Here is a 12,432-nt window from a genome sequence, read left to right on the forward strand (position 1 = left end):
TATCAGGCCTGTCCCTGGTCGCCTTAGCCCTGGGGCCCCGTGGAGAGCCCTCTCCTGAACGCCTGGAAGGAGAAATCCACTTACGGCTTTGCTGCCTCGCCCAGGGCAGTGTCCACTCCGCCGAGCCGGGGCTCCATCGGCCACGGTGTCCTGGTCCCCCGGCCGTGCTCCTGCCTGTCCGTCTGCAACTCCGCCACGCTCTCCCAGCCGCTGCTTTATCAGCTGGGCAGGCAGAGGAGAGTTCAAAGCTCAGATTCGCTGCCTGCTGGGACTGAGCCGGCCCGGGAGACGTGCCCCAGGAAGCTGGCGCTGATGTGGACGCTGAGCAGCCCTGGCGCACCATGGGCTGCTCGCTCCTAGCCGCAGCGACTCCGGACTCTCCCTCGTGACGGTTTCCCCGGCGACCGGCCAGCAGGTGTTTTCCTCCTTCAAGGAAATCCAAGCATGGCAAGGCTGCCTCTGCACCGCTGCCGGCTCTGAGCTCAGCTTTATATTCCTGCCTCCCCTCGCCCACAGCCGTGCACAAACACGCATGGCACACGCCAGCACACGCCACAGCCAGCTGGCAGCTTACGCCCCACAAAAGCTTCCGACGGCCCTTCCATCCCGGACATTCCTGAACTGAGCTGTGACTGCCCTCGGTGCTGGGCTGAAGGCACAGCCACCTGGCACTGCACACACGTCACTCTGGTGCACACCCAGAACCCCACAGCCATGCTGGGGCCAGAACCCAGCGTCCCTGTGCACAAAAGCAGGGATTGAAAGGAGAATCTCTGCTGGCAGAGTTGGGCCTATGACACACAGCTGAGTCACTCAGATTCCAGCCAGCAGGGGGCAGGAGCAGTAGCAGAGGGGTCTTGGGAATGGGAAGGAGCAGGGCAGGAGGGGGCAGGAATTGGGCTAGTACCTCACTGGGTGACCTCAGCTGAGTCACTGCCCTGCTCTGTGCCTCAGTTTCTCCGGTGGGGCTGATACTTTGCTTCCTCCTCACGGCGTGAGGCTTAGTGGATGTCTGGGAAGTGCTTTGAGATCCCCATCCGGGAGGTGCCAGGTTACTTGGCTTGTCCTCCCTTCTCCCGCTTCCTCCTGACTCCTCCATACGCTGTAACCACAGCAGCAACACCTACGGTTACCCATGGTTACCATGTGCCTGGAGGGGTGTAGGGGGGCGGTTACCCCGGTGCTAGTGTTGTGATGCCCACGTGAGCGGCTGGGGAGCTGTGAAACCTCCTGTCCTTGAAGGGAAGGGCAGGCGGGGGGGGGGGGCGCAGAGCCGAGCCGGGACCCCTCACTCTGAGTTCAGGGCCCCTCCCGTTCTACTTTCCCTGCCTAGTTGTTGCCCCCCTGCCTAGCCCCCCGAGGTCCCCTTCCCCTAGTGCCCGCCAGCACAGGCTGCTCCCCACTGCCTGGGGCACCCTCCCTCCTTCCCCAGCCCCAGGGACATGACAGCTGCCTGCGCCGTGCTTTCCAGACCCCAGCCATTGCCAGGAGACGCTGTGTCCGGCAACCCCCCGGGGCTCCCGGAACCAGGGCTGGCTGGGGGGAAGCTCAGGTACTACAGCCCTAGCTGCTCCCAGCAGGAGGGTCACCCCCAGTCCCAGCCTCTCCTCTCCCAGCAGGGGGCACTGTGAGGTATGGGGCAGGAGCACTGGTTATGGGGGACCCCCCCAGCTCCCCCAGTCCCAGCAGGGATGCTGGGGGGTATGGGGCAGGAGTGCTGGCTATGGGGGACTCCCCCTGTTCCACAAGTCCCAGCAGGGGTGCTGGGGGGTATGGGGCAGGAGTGCTGGCTATGGGGGACCCCCCCTGTTCCACAAGTCCCAGCAGGGGGCACTGTGAGGTGGGACAGGAGCACTGGCTGTGGCAGAGCCAGCTGGGATGTTGGAGGGGCAGGGCAGGAGCACTGGCTGTGGGGGACCCCCCAGCTCCCCCAGTCCCAGCAGGGGTGCTGTGAGGTATGGCGCAGGAGTGCTGGCTGTGAGGACCCCCCTGTTCCCCCAGTCAGAGCAGGGGGTGCCGTGAGGTGGGGCAGGAGTGCTGGCTGTGAGGGCCCCCCTGTTCCCCCAGTCAGAGCAGGGGGTGCCGTGAGGTGGGGCAGAAGTGCTGGCTGTGACGGAGCCAGTCCCAGCAGGGATGTTGGGGGGCAGGGCAGGAGCACTGGCTGTGGGGGACCTCCCAGCTCCCGCAGTCCCAGCAGGGATGCTGTGGAGTAAAACTTGTTGCCATTGTATTCACTGGACACTTAGTGGAGGGCCTGAGATTCACATGTGGCCGCGTCCAGGTAGCTGATGGTTCCAGAGCCCATTGTGGGGTGATAAGATCCCTTCCTGACCTCCGGGCTGCTTTCTCCAGCTCGCTGGCTGAGCACCCTTCTGGGACCGGGCCCTGCAGAGCTACAGCCTGTAAGGAGCACCCTGCCCTACGGTTTGCATGTTGCCGAAAGCAGCCTGTCCACCCCCTTCTCCAGTTGCTGCCCTGTGCCCGCCCCCCCCAGCCAGGCCCAAGGCCGTGGGAGAGGCAGAAACTGGATTTCCTAATGCCTCAAGGCCAGGCTGGGAATGATTCACCAGGCCACAGTCCAGCAAATTGGTTTACTCCAGCTCTGAGCCGCTTCCTTATTGCTACCGGCACAACCTCCTCCCCCTCAGTTCTGTCAGCCCGGCCGGGACAAGGGCCAGAACAACTGGCACGTCATCACTGCTGGGGGCCCACTGCCCATGCATCCCCTCGGGCCCAGCCCTGGCAATCCAGCATGTCTGTGTGAGGGGGCTATGCGCACGACCCCCTGAGCACCTGTCCCTCATGCACCGTGCACCTGCACGGGCTGAGCTGCTGGAATAAATGGGCCCAGACAATCCAAGATCTTCACAAGGTCCTGTGGTGAAATGTGGCCCAAGAACAGAGCTCTCAGCCTGCTCAGTCCCATGGCAACAGCCCCATCATTCAGCAACCTGCTTTAAAAGTACAGGAAAAGCAACGGACGCCTGGGAAGTGAACGGTGTCTCACTGGAACGTCTTCCCTTTTCCTGTAGCCGGAGAGTGTTTGCAGGGAGCCCCGCTTGACAGTCTCTTAACAATGGCAATAACTGTCCTTTCCGGGAAAGAGAGGGTGTCATGGTTCCTGCGGCTGTGACCCTTTGCTCCCGTTTCCTCAGGGACAGAGCAAGTCAAACACGTGCAGCCATGTCTCTGCCCCTTGCTGCAGCCTTTCCACTGGAGATCCCCGGCCCACTTCACACTCCAAAACCGTCCTGCCGAAGGCTCCCTCCTGGAGACATGGGCTCCATGGACTCAAAGTGTTCCACAGCAACTGGCTGATGCCTCAAAGCTTTTGATGGAGACCAGGTCTGCCATCTGGCCTGCCGGGTTTCTGGCTAGCCCGGGCCCCCCGATTCCTGAGCAGCTGCCCCCTGCAAAGGCTTTTATACAGACCACAGAAGGAGGTGCTGGCGGAACAGCCCATCCCCTCGTTACTTTGTCCACCAATTAGGCTTAATTTTCAGCACTAATTTTGGTTCATTCATGGCTAGCTCCATTCTCTTGCTTGGTGGTCAGGATCTGTCACGGACTCACAGATCGTGCCCACTCAAGGCCCTGTGCAGTCTGTGGGGGGGAGGGGTGCCCCTTTCAGTGAGACAGCCCTTCTCGGGGGTCCACTCTCTCTCAGGGTCAGGCCCCTCCACCTCCTGGAGCCACACCTCTCTGAACCTCAGCACGTCTGTCTTTGCCGTGGGCCCTCTCAGGGAGCCCACGTGCTCTGGACCCCTCAGGCCTCCTCACCCTCGAAGGGGTTGATGCAACCCTGATCTCTAGACCGGAGTGACTCTCAGCCAGCGTAAAACAGGAGGATTTATTGAGAGTTGAGCACAGCACAGGAAACTCTCAGGGCCTCAGCCCTGGCTTCCCTCAGCACAGCATATCCCAGTCCCCCTGCAGCCAGGTGGGCTCTGCCTGCTCCCCATTTCCAGCCCCGAGCCCCCCTGCTTCTTAGCTGGGCCTCCGATATCCCCGGCCTCAAGCCCTGCCTCTGTCCATTGTCTTCTCTCCAGGTAAACAGGGTCGTAAACAGGAAGGCCTGGGTCTCCTCTCCTCTTAACTCTCCTCTGGCTGGAACCAGCTGGTCAGGTCACCGGGGTCCTCTCTCTGCAGCCCATTGTCCTCCCACTGGCCAGAACCAGTTGTGTCTCCTGAGCTGGGTCTCCGGGTCACCAGTCGCTGGGGTCTCCATCCTCCAGACCATCGGCTGGGGTCCCGAGTCCCTCTCCGGTCCTCTGTAACAACAAACTTCCTCTTCCCTCACCTCGTTAAACCAGTAACACCCGGGGACACCGAGTCCCATCCCCTGTGCATGCAACTCACTGGAAAACACAGAAAACCCCAAGGAAACCCCCCACTTTGTCACAGGATCTGACACAGCTGCTGGCTGCTAACAGACCTTTGTTTTGGACTGAGCCAATCTCTGGCTGTAACTTTTGCTGACTTTTATCACCAATTTTCTGTCACAGGCTGAGCTGGACGTTTGTTGCCTTAGAGCAGGAGTCCCCAACACAGTGCCCGCAGGCACCATGGCACCCGTGGTGGCATCTAAATGCTCCCGCGTCCTGGCCGGTGGTCGAGCATCCACCAAATGCTGCTGAATTTCCGTGGCATTTCAGTGGCAACACCTCTTGATGATGCCGCTTGCCGACAAGTGACATCATTGAGAGGCGTCGCCGCCAAAATGCTGCAGAAATTCGGCGACACTTCAGCGGATGCTCCACCGCTGCCACGGTCCTTCGTCTAGTGCCCACCAGACCAAAAAGTTGGGGACCACTGCCTTAAAACTCTAGCGTTGGGTCCCCATTCTGTGCCCCTTTAGCATCAGGTCTGGCTAGGCAGTCCCAGTGCATAACACCCGGGCCGTGGGAACGCTACAGCGCTTAGCTGTAAAGAGAGGTCACAGCACGGGGCAGGAAGCCAGGCAGCAATTTGATCAGCTGGGGGAGGGGTGGCTCTCTGGTGCTGCTTGGTGCACAACTTCACAGCCACCCGCGCAAGTGTACATGCAGTGGGGACATTCACCCCTAGATCCAGACAAGTGCACACCCAGCGTGCAGCTCAGCAAGCACGCGCACAGACACACACACTCGCACAAGCATCGCCACACTGAAGATATACGCACATGCTCTGGTGTGCGTCCACAGCTGTATAGGTGATCGCCTCCATGAGTTAGCAGCAGCGTTCGAACCCAGCACCGCGGCCTGAATCTCTGCCTGCTGTCTGTGGGGGATCGTGCCAGTGCATGTTAGAAAAATTCCTTGCCACCTACACAGCGCTTCCAAGCCGTAGATCGTCAAGCCCATCACAGAGGCGGCTGAGTGTCATTATCCCTGTTATAGAGATGGGGAAACAGAGGCAAACTTGCCCGAGATCCCCCAGCAGAGCCCTGGACTCCTGCTGCCCATCCTGGGTCCTAGCACTGCTTTCCACAGCTTCTGGGAAGGGGCCTGAAGGGCCCTGATTGTGTCTGCGGTTGTGTTCGTGATTTTCTTTCCAATGGCTTTTCCTAAGGTTTCAAGGGTGGGCGAGGCGCCCTTGATTTACCCCACCAGCCAGGTTCCTCGCAGCAGTTCCATCATCCAAAAGTGAAATGCCAGAGTCCTGTTAGCTCATGCCTGTAAGTGGCTGGCTGAGGTGTTAAGCTGCAAAACTTCCAAATTCAAATAGACACCAGTGCGTGATCGGGGTCTGCCCCTGGTGTGTGCAGTGCAAGGGTGTGTTATATCCCCCCAGCTAGAGGATAACAGTCAACTACTGCCGCCAGCTGAAGGAGTCACACAGTCCACTTGGGCCTGGGTTCAAACGCTGCTGACGACTCAAGCTCATCACACAGCAGAGCAGTGGCACGTCTCATCAGCATATCAGTGCGTGTGTGAGCGTGACCACAGGCTGGTGTGCGCTCTGAGCTGCACACTGAGGGGCTGGCTGCATGCTGTGGTGTGCGTAAGTGTACACGAGTGTGCAAACGTCGCTGCACATACAGGTGTGCGTGGCAATGTGAATGCAGAGCAGGTGGGGCTCAGGGGGTTCATGCTAGCCTTTAGCAAGTGCGTCTCAGCACGTGTGACGAACTGGGAATGTTCTTGATGTTTCCTCTGAATACTGTGTTGGTGCCTCAGTGTCCCCTATGCAGTTCTTAATATCTAGGTGGTGGGATAAGGGTGTGTGATTGCTGAAGAGCAAAGGGACAGTGCCCCTAAATGCCTGGCACTCTGTCTCCTAGCAACTGATGGCCTGGGCCCCTGCTCTGCAAAGGTGCCAGCTGAAGGTGTTGGAGACAAAGGGATCAGGTGACCTCCTGGCCCGGGAAAGGAGCTGAGCAGAGAGGAGGGGCTGGGAGGGGTTGTTAGTCTGGAGCTGGCTGGGGACAAGGAGTGAAGTGCAGATGTGGGGGGTCTGTCTCACTGCCACCCAGAATGGACCTGGCTGAGGGGTCCGGTTCTCTGTATCTACAAGCTCTGTTTTAGACCCTGTTCCTGTCATCGAATAAACCTCTGTGTTACTGGCTGGCTGAGTCACGTCTGACTGCAAAGTGGGGGTGCAGGACCCTGTGGCTTCCCCAGGACCCCGCTGGGGCAGGCTCGCTGTGGGAAGCGCATGGAGGGGCGGAGGATGCTGAATGCTCCAAGGAAAGACCCAGGAGGTGAAGACGTGTGAGCTTCTTGTCCTGAACAAGTCTGCTCCAAGGGAGAGGAGGCTCCCCAAAGTCCTGACTGGCTTGGTGGCGAGCAGTTCCAGAGCATCGCCCCGGGGACTCCGCGACAGCGCGTGCCTGAAGAGGAATGACACTGAGCTGGGGGGAGAGGTAGGTACACTGGAGGGTAGGGGTAGGGTCCAGAGGGACCTAGACAAATTGGAGGATTTGGCCAAAAGAAATCTGATGAGGTTCAACAAGGACAAGTGCAGAGTCCTGCACTTAGGACGGAAGAATCCCATGCACTGCTACAGGCTGGGGACCGAATGGGTAAGCAGTTCTGCAGAAAAAAGACCTGGGGATTACAGTGGATGAGAAGCTGGACATGAGTCAGCAGTGTGCCCTTGTTGCCAAGAAGGCTAATAACATTTTGGGGTCCATTGCCAGCAGATCGAGGGAAGTGATTTCCCCCCTCTATTCGGCACTGGTGTAGCCTGGAGTATTGCATCCGGTTTTGGTCCCTCCACTAGAGAAGGGATGTGGACAAATTGGAGAATCCAACAGGGAGCAATGAAAATGATCGGGGGGCTGGGGCACATGACTTACGAGAAGAGGCTGAGGGAACTGGGATTGTTTAGTCTGCAGAAGAGAAGAGTGAGGGGGGTTTGATAGCAGCCTTCAGCTACCTGAAGGGGGGTTCCAAAGAGGATGGAGCTCGGCTGTTCTCCGTTGTGGCAGATGACAGAACAAGGAGCAATGGTCTCAAGTTGCAGTGGGGGAGGTCTAGGCTGGATATTAGGAAACACTATTTCACTAGTGTAACCTTTCTGCCAGGCTGAACTGATAGCAGCAAGGGCCGGGTTCAATACATAGGGGCCCCTTCCCTACAACGTAATGCAAAACCAGCTCGAGCCCCCACCCAGTGACCTGGGAAAATCTTACACACACCCCTGGGCGCCTCGAAGAGGCAATACTTCTCCTCTCGCAAGCACAGAGTCTCAGTGTAGCAGAAAAGGTTTAATTACATGAGAGAAACAACAAGCATTAAATTGGGAAAACACCTCAGCTAGAGTTCATAGACCAAACCGTGAGCAAAGACCCACCCAAGGAAATTGGGCCATGTCCTTTTCCCTGGGCTCTTGAGTCCAGCAACCCCCAAATCACCCCAAGACACCAAAGTCCAATACCCCAAATGTCCCTAGAGTTCAGCAACCCAAAGATCACCCACAGTCCCAAAAGTCCCACAACCCAAAAGTCTCTGTCCCAGGTCAGTGCAGCCCCAGAGTTTGAGAGTCTATCTGCAGAGGTCCCCGCCCCTCCAGCCTCGGTAGAAAGGGGCACCTTACGTAGTCCGGGGCCAACTGCCCTGCCTCTCCATGGAGTTCTGCTTCCACCTTCTCCACGAACGGCTCCACTCTACCAGCCACTCCACTCTGCTCCTCCAGCCATCCTCAGAAACTGCTCCGCTCCACCAGCTGCTCTGCTCCACCAGCTGTCCCATGATCCACTCCAGCCATCCCCACAAACTGCTCAGCTCCACTCGCTCCGTTGGCTGCTCCACCCGTCCCACAGCTGCTCCACTCTGCCAGATGCTCTGCTCCACAGTATAGCTTCAGGCTCCCCCACTAGTTAGCACAGTACTCAGTGCTCTCAGCTCAGCAATTCCAGCTCTCTAATGATTGCAGCTCACACTAGGGGAGCCCCAGTGCTAGTGCACCATTAGCCCATAGTGAGTTCAGCTCAGTAACCTGTCTAGATTCTTAAGGGAATCAAAACCCAACTCTGATAGTCCATAGTGGAACTGCTGCTTCTAGCTCATACAAGCAGCCTACCCCACCAAACACAAATACCTACCCACCCTCTCAATTCACTGGGTTTCAGAACCCACGTCCCTTGTCTAGCAAGTGCTATTTAGTTGATAGTGAAACTCTTTATCATAAAACAGTTTCATAGTTCCTCATTTACTTAATCAGGGTGACAACACTTTATTCCTCCTGCCCCAATAACAAAGAAATTGGGGATCCCACAGCTGTGAAAGTAACCATTTTAGGCTGCCATGGGCTATGCTAGGCGGGGTGGGTGTGCCTGTGCAAACACGATCAGACTCTGAAATTCTTTTCCACACTCACCATAATTTACCACCAGATGTCAGGGTAGAGCTCATCCTGACTCTGCTTACCTCAGGAGGGTGAAGCACTGGAATGGGTTCCCTAGGGAGGTGGTGGACTCTCCAGCCTTAGAGGTTTTTAAGGTCAGCTTGATGGCACCTTGGCTGGGATGATTTAATTGGGGTTGGTCCTGTTTTGAGCAGGGGGTTGGACTAGAGCCTCCTGAGGTCCCTTCCGACCCAGATATTCTCTGATTCTCTGAGGGTGAGGGCTCCGGCTGGGGCAGCCTGAGACCAGAAGCAAGTGTTTGCCGGTTATCACCCTACACAGCTCTTGCTGTGGCAGGCTCAGGGCTTCCCTAAGCAGAGTGGGTACAAGGAGGCTGGGCTGCTTCCCTGCGTAATGCTGAGCGCAGCCCGTGAGCCTGGGGTGGCCTGGAGGAGGCAGGCCAGCGCTCAGCCATCTGTGCAGCTTAGAGTTCTCACCTGAGCTGATGATTAATGCTTTTGTGAGCGGTAATTGTGTAGCTCAGTTGGCTGGGGTGAAGGCCAGGCTGCAATAAACTGACCTTCCCAAACACTTGGGCCCTGGGGAACTATTAACCCCTTCCCAGCCTGTCCGCACCGTAAACGCGTCAGGGAGAGCGAGAGCTCGGGGTGAAAGGGGGATTCATGTGTGATCTGGTCTGAGCACAAGGCTGGCAGCCAGTGACTCGCTGGGCCACTTCGGGCAAGTCATGGCAACACCCTGTGCCTCAGTTTGCCCCGTTGTATGGGGCTAATGATCCCGCCCGCTGACTGCACACAGGAGAGTGTGCGGGAGGGGGGAAACGGATCAGTTATTGGCAAAGTGCATCAGTGAATTCGGCTGCTGCTTCTAACATCTGCAGCTGGCTCAAGGCCTGGAGTGGTGATGAAGGACGAGAACAGGGCAGTCATATAGAGCGAACGGGATTGCTTGGGAAACTGAACCCAGCCAAACAAGGCAAGGACACACAGCTAGGAGCCAGGAACGCTGGGCCAGCTCTGGACAGCAGGGACTCTGGAAAGGAGTCAGGGGTCAGAGTGGACACGCACCTCACCCTGAGCTCCCAGTGCAACCCTGTGGATAAACGGGGCCGCGGTGAGCCGGAGCAGGGAGGTGATTTTACCTGTGTCCAGCCCAGGTGAGACCAATCCTGGGCACTGCGTCCAGCTCTGGGTCCATATGTTAAAGAGGATGGTGAAAAACGGGGCTGGGTGCGGGTAAGAGCCACAGAACTGATCGGAAGGCTGGAGAGAAAGCCCAACACCGAGCAAAGCAAGGAGCACAGGCTGCTCAGCTTGTCAAAAAGCAGATCAAGGGGTGAGCTGAGTGCAGTGTCTAACTCCTCACAGGGAGAAAACACCAGGCCCAAAGGACTCTGTACAGCAAGAACCAACCGCTGGGAGCTGGAGCCAGCAACAGTCAAACTAGAAATTAGGCACAAACTTTTCACAGTCCTGAAGTGCTGGAGCAAAGTCCCAAGAGTGTCCCCCCATCTCTAGAGCCAGGCTGGCTGCCCTTCTGGAAGCTGCGTCAGCTGAACAGGGTGGGGAGGGATAGCTCAGTGGTTTGAGCATTGGCCTGCTAAACCCAGCGTTGAGAGTTCAATCCTTGAGGGGCCATTTGGGGAACTGGGGTAAAAATCTGGGGGTTGGTCCCCCTTTGAGCAGGGGGTTGGACTAGATACCTCCTGAGGTCCCTTCCAACCCTGATATTCTATGAACGCTGGTGATGGGTCTCACTGCAGGGTACCTGGCCTGGGCTATGCAGGTGTGGAGATGAGGTGAGCAAAGGGGCCCGGTTGGAGGCTGGGCATAGCAGGCCGGTTAGACACGCTGAGCTGCAGCATCCATTGCTAAAGGCACCAGCCATGAGCACCCCTGCTGCGAAGCAGTGAGTCCCTTGGCGGTGCGTGGCACAGCCCCACAGTCGCTGAAGGGTGAATGCATGTGACAGGTTTGGAAAGTGGGACTACATGTGCCCTTTGACCACACATGTGGCCAGTTTTGGACCACAAAGTCCAGTCAAAAAGGGGACCTGACAGCATCCGGTCAATATCACTGACTGGACACCCAAAGTCTGGGTTCTGCAGGCCAGGGAAGTGGGGAGGCACTGGGTCATGACCTGTGCCAGCTCCTACTCAGCCAGGGCCCCCTCCTACCTGCATAGCTCCCAGCCGCGACTCCCTCCCGTGGCAAGAGTGGGGGAGAAGGGAAAAGCAGCATGGGATGGGGAGGGAGAGGGAAGAGGAGTGAAGGGGGGCGGGCCTTGGGGAAAGAGGAGGTCTGGTTTTTTAAATATTGCAAAGTTGGCAACCCTAGCGTGCACAGAGCAGGGTTGTCCCCTCCAGCAGGGAGGGAAGGACGCACAGACACATGCACACACACAGAGCCGGAGTCCTGTATACGACGGTTCCCCGGCTTTCTCCACCCACCGTACATTCACTAACAACCTGGCAGGATTTTGGCCTCAGCCCGTAGCTCCCCATCGCCCTCTCCTCTAGCTGGGATGCACCAACGCTGGTGATCTTATAGGACAGGGAGCTGCGGCCTGGCGGAGGCAGTTGTTACTCCTGAGGAAACCTCTCCCCCAGTTGCCAATTCAAATCCAGCCCTTGTTGGAAACACCTGGGACTGTGTGAACCACCCTTGTTGGGCCAAGATGGCAGGGAGGAAAGAGAGTCTCATGCTCATGGGCCAGGACGCCTGGGTTCTGTTTCCAGCTCTGCCAGATTTGTCAAGGCAATTCCCTTGCCGCCTCTGGCCTAATTCATTGTGTTACTGCCTGAGAGCCCAGGCCCAGTTGTGCCAGGTGCTGTATAAACATCACACAAGGAGACAGCCCCTGCCCAAAGAGTTCACAATCTCTGTTTACAAATGGAGCTAATGATGCAGTTCCTGCCTGCCGCGTTCTGGGCGAGCCCAGATCAGATCAGCTAATGGCTGCGGGGCCCTTGGGAGGCTGCAGGGCCCAGGGCTCTCAGGTGGATCCTGCTGTTCCTCCCCCCCGCACCCGTGCAGAGCCCCAGGGAGGGGCCCAGGCCCAGGTCATAGACTCTGTCCAGGGCCCTTGGCAGCCCAGGGTCGGGGGGGGGGGCCTTACAGCCTGTCATAAACAGATAGCTAAGGGTTAATGTCTCTTTCACCTGAAGCACCTGACCAGAGGACCAATCAGGAAACCGGATTTTTTCAACTCTGGGTGGAGGGAAGTTTGTGTCTGAAGTCTTTGTCTGTCTGCCTGCTTTCTCTGAGCTTTGGAGAAGTGATTTCTGTTTTCTAATCTTCTGTTTCTAAGTGTAAGGACAAAGCGATCAGATAGTAAGTTATATGGTTTCTTTTCTTTGGTATTTGCATGAATATAAGTGCTGGAGTGCTTTGATTTGTATTCTTTTTGAATAAGGCTGTTTATTCATATTTCTTTTAAGCAATTAACCCTGTATTTTGTCACCTTAATACAGAGAGACCATTTGTATGTATTTTCTTTCTTTTTATATAAAGCTTTCTTTTTGAGACCTGTTGGAGTTTTCTTTTCTGGAAATTTCAGGGAAATTGAGTCTGTACTCACCAGGGAATTGGTGGGAGGAAGAAATCAGGGGGAGATCTGTGTGTGTTGGATTTGCTAGCCTGA

General features: G+C 57.0%; 1 protein-coding gene across 1 annotated transcript in view; it reads right to left on the minus strand.

Annotated features, from left to right (window-relative positions):
- Positions 1 to 12,432, minus strand: part of LOC115638776 (GRAM domain-containing protein 2B-like) — a 48,713-nt gene that overhangs the window by 32,314 nt on the left and 3,967 nt on the right. Inside the window, exons 2-3 of the mRNA XM_030540758.1 lie at positions 5,162 to 5,259; positions 85 to 426 (exon numbers count right to left, since the gene is read on the minus strand). Of these exons, the coding sequence (XP_030396618.1) occupies positions 85 to 137 (53 nt within the window). The 5' untranslated portion in view covers positions 138 to 426; positions 5,162 to 5,259. The remainder of the gene's footprint in view (positions 1 to 84; positions 427 to 5,161; positions 5,260 to 12,432) is intronic.

The sequence above is a fragment of the Gopherus evgoodei genome, chromosome 22 (assembly GCF_007399415.2).
Source record: "Gopherus evgoodei ecotype Sinaloan lineage chromosome 22, rGopEvg1_v1.p, whole genome shotgun sequence".
NCBI classification, from domain to species: Eukaryota; Metazoa; Chordata; order Testudines; family Testudinidae; genus Gopherus; species Gopherus evgoodei.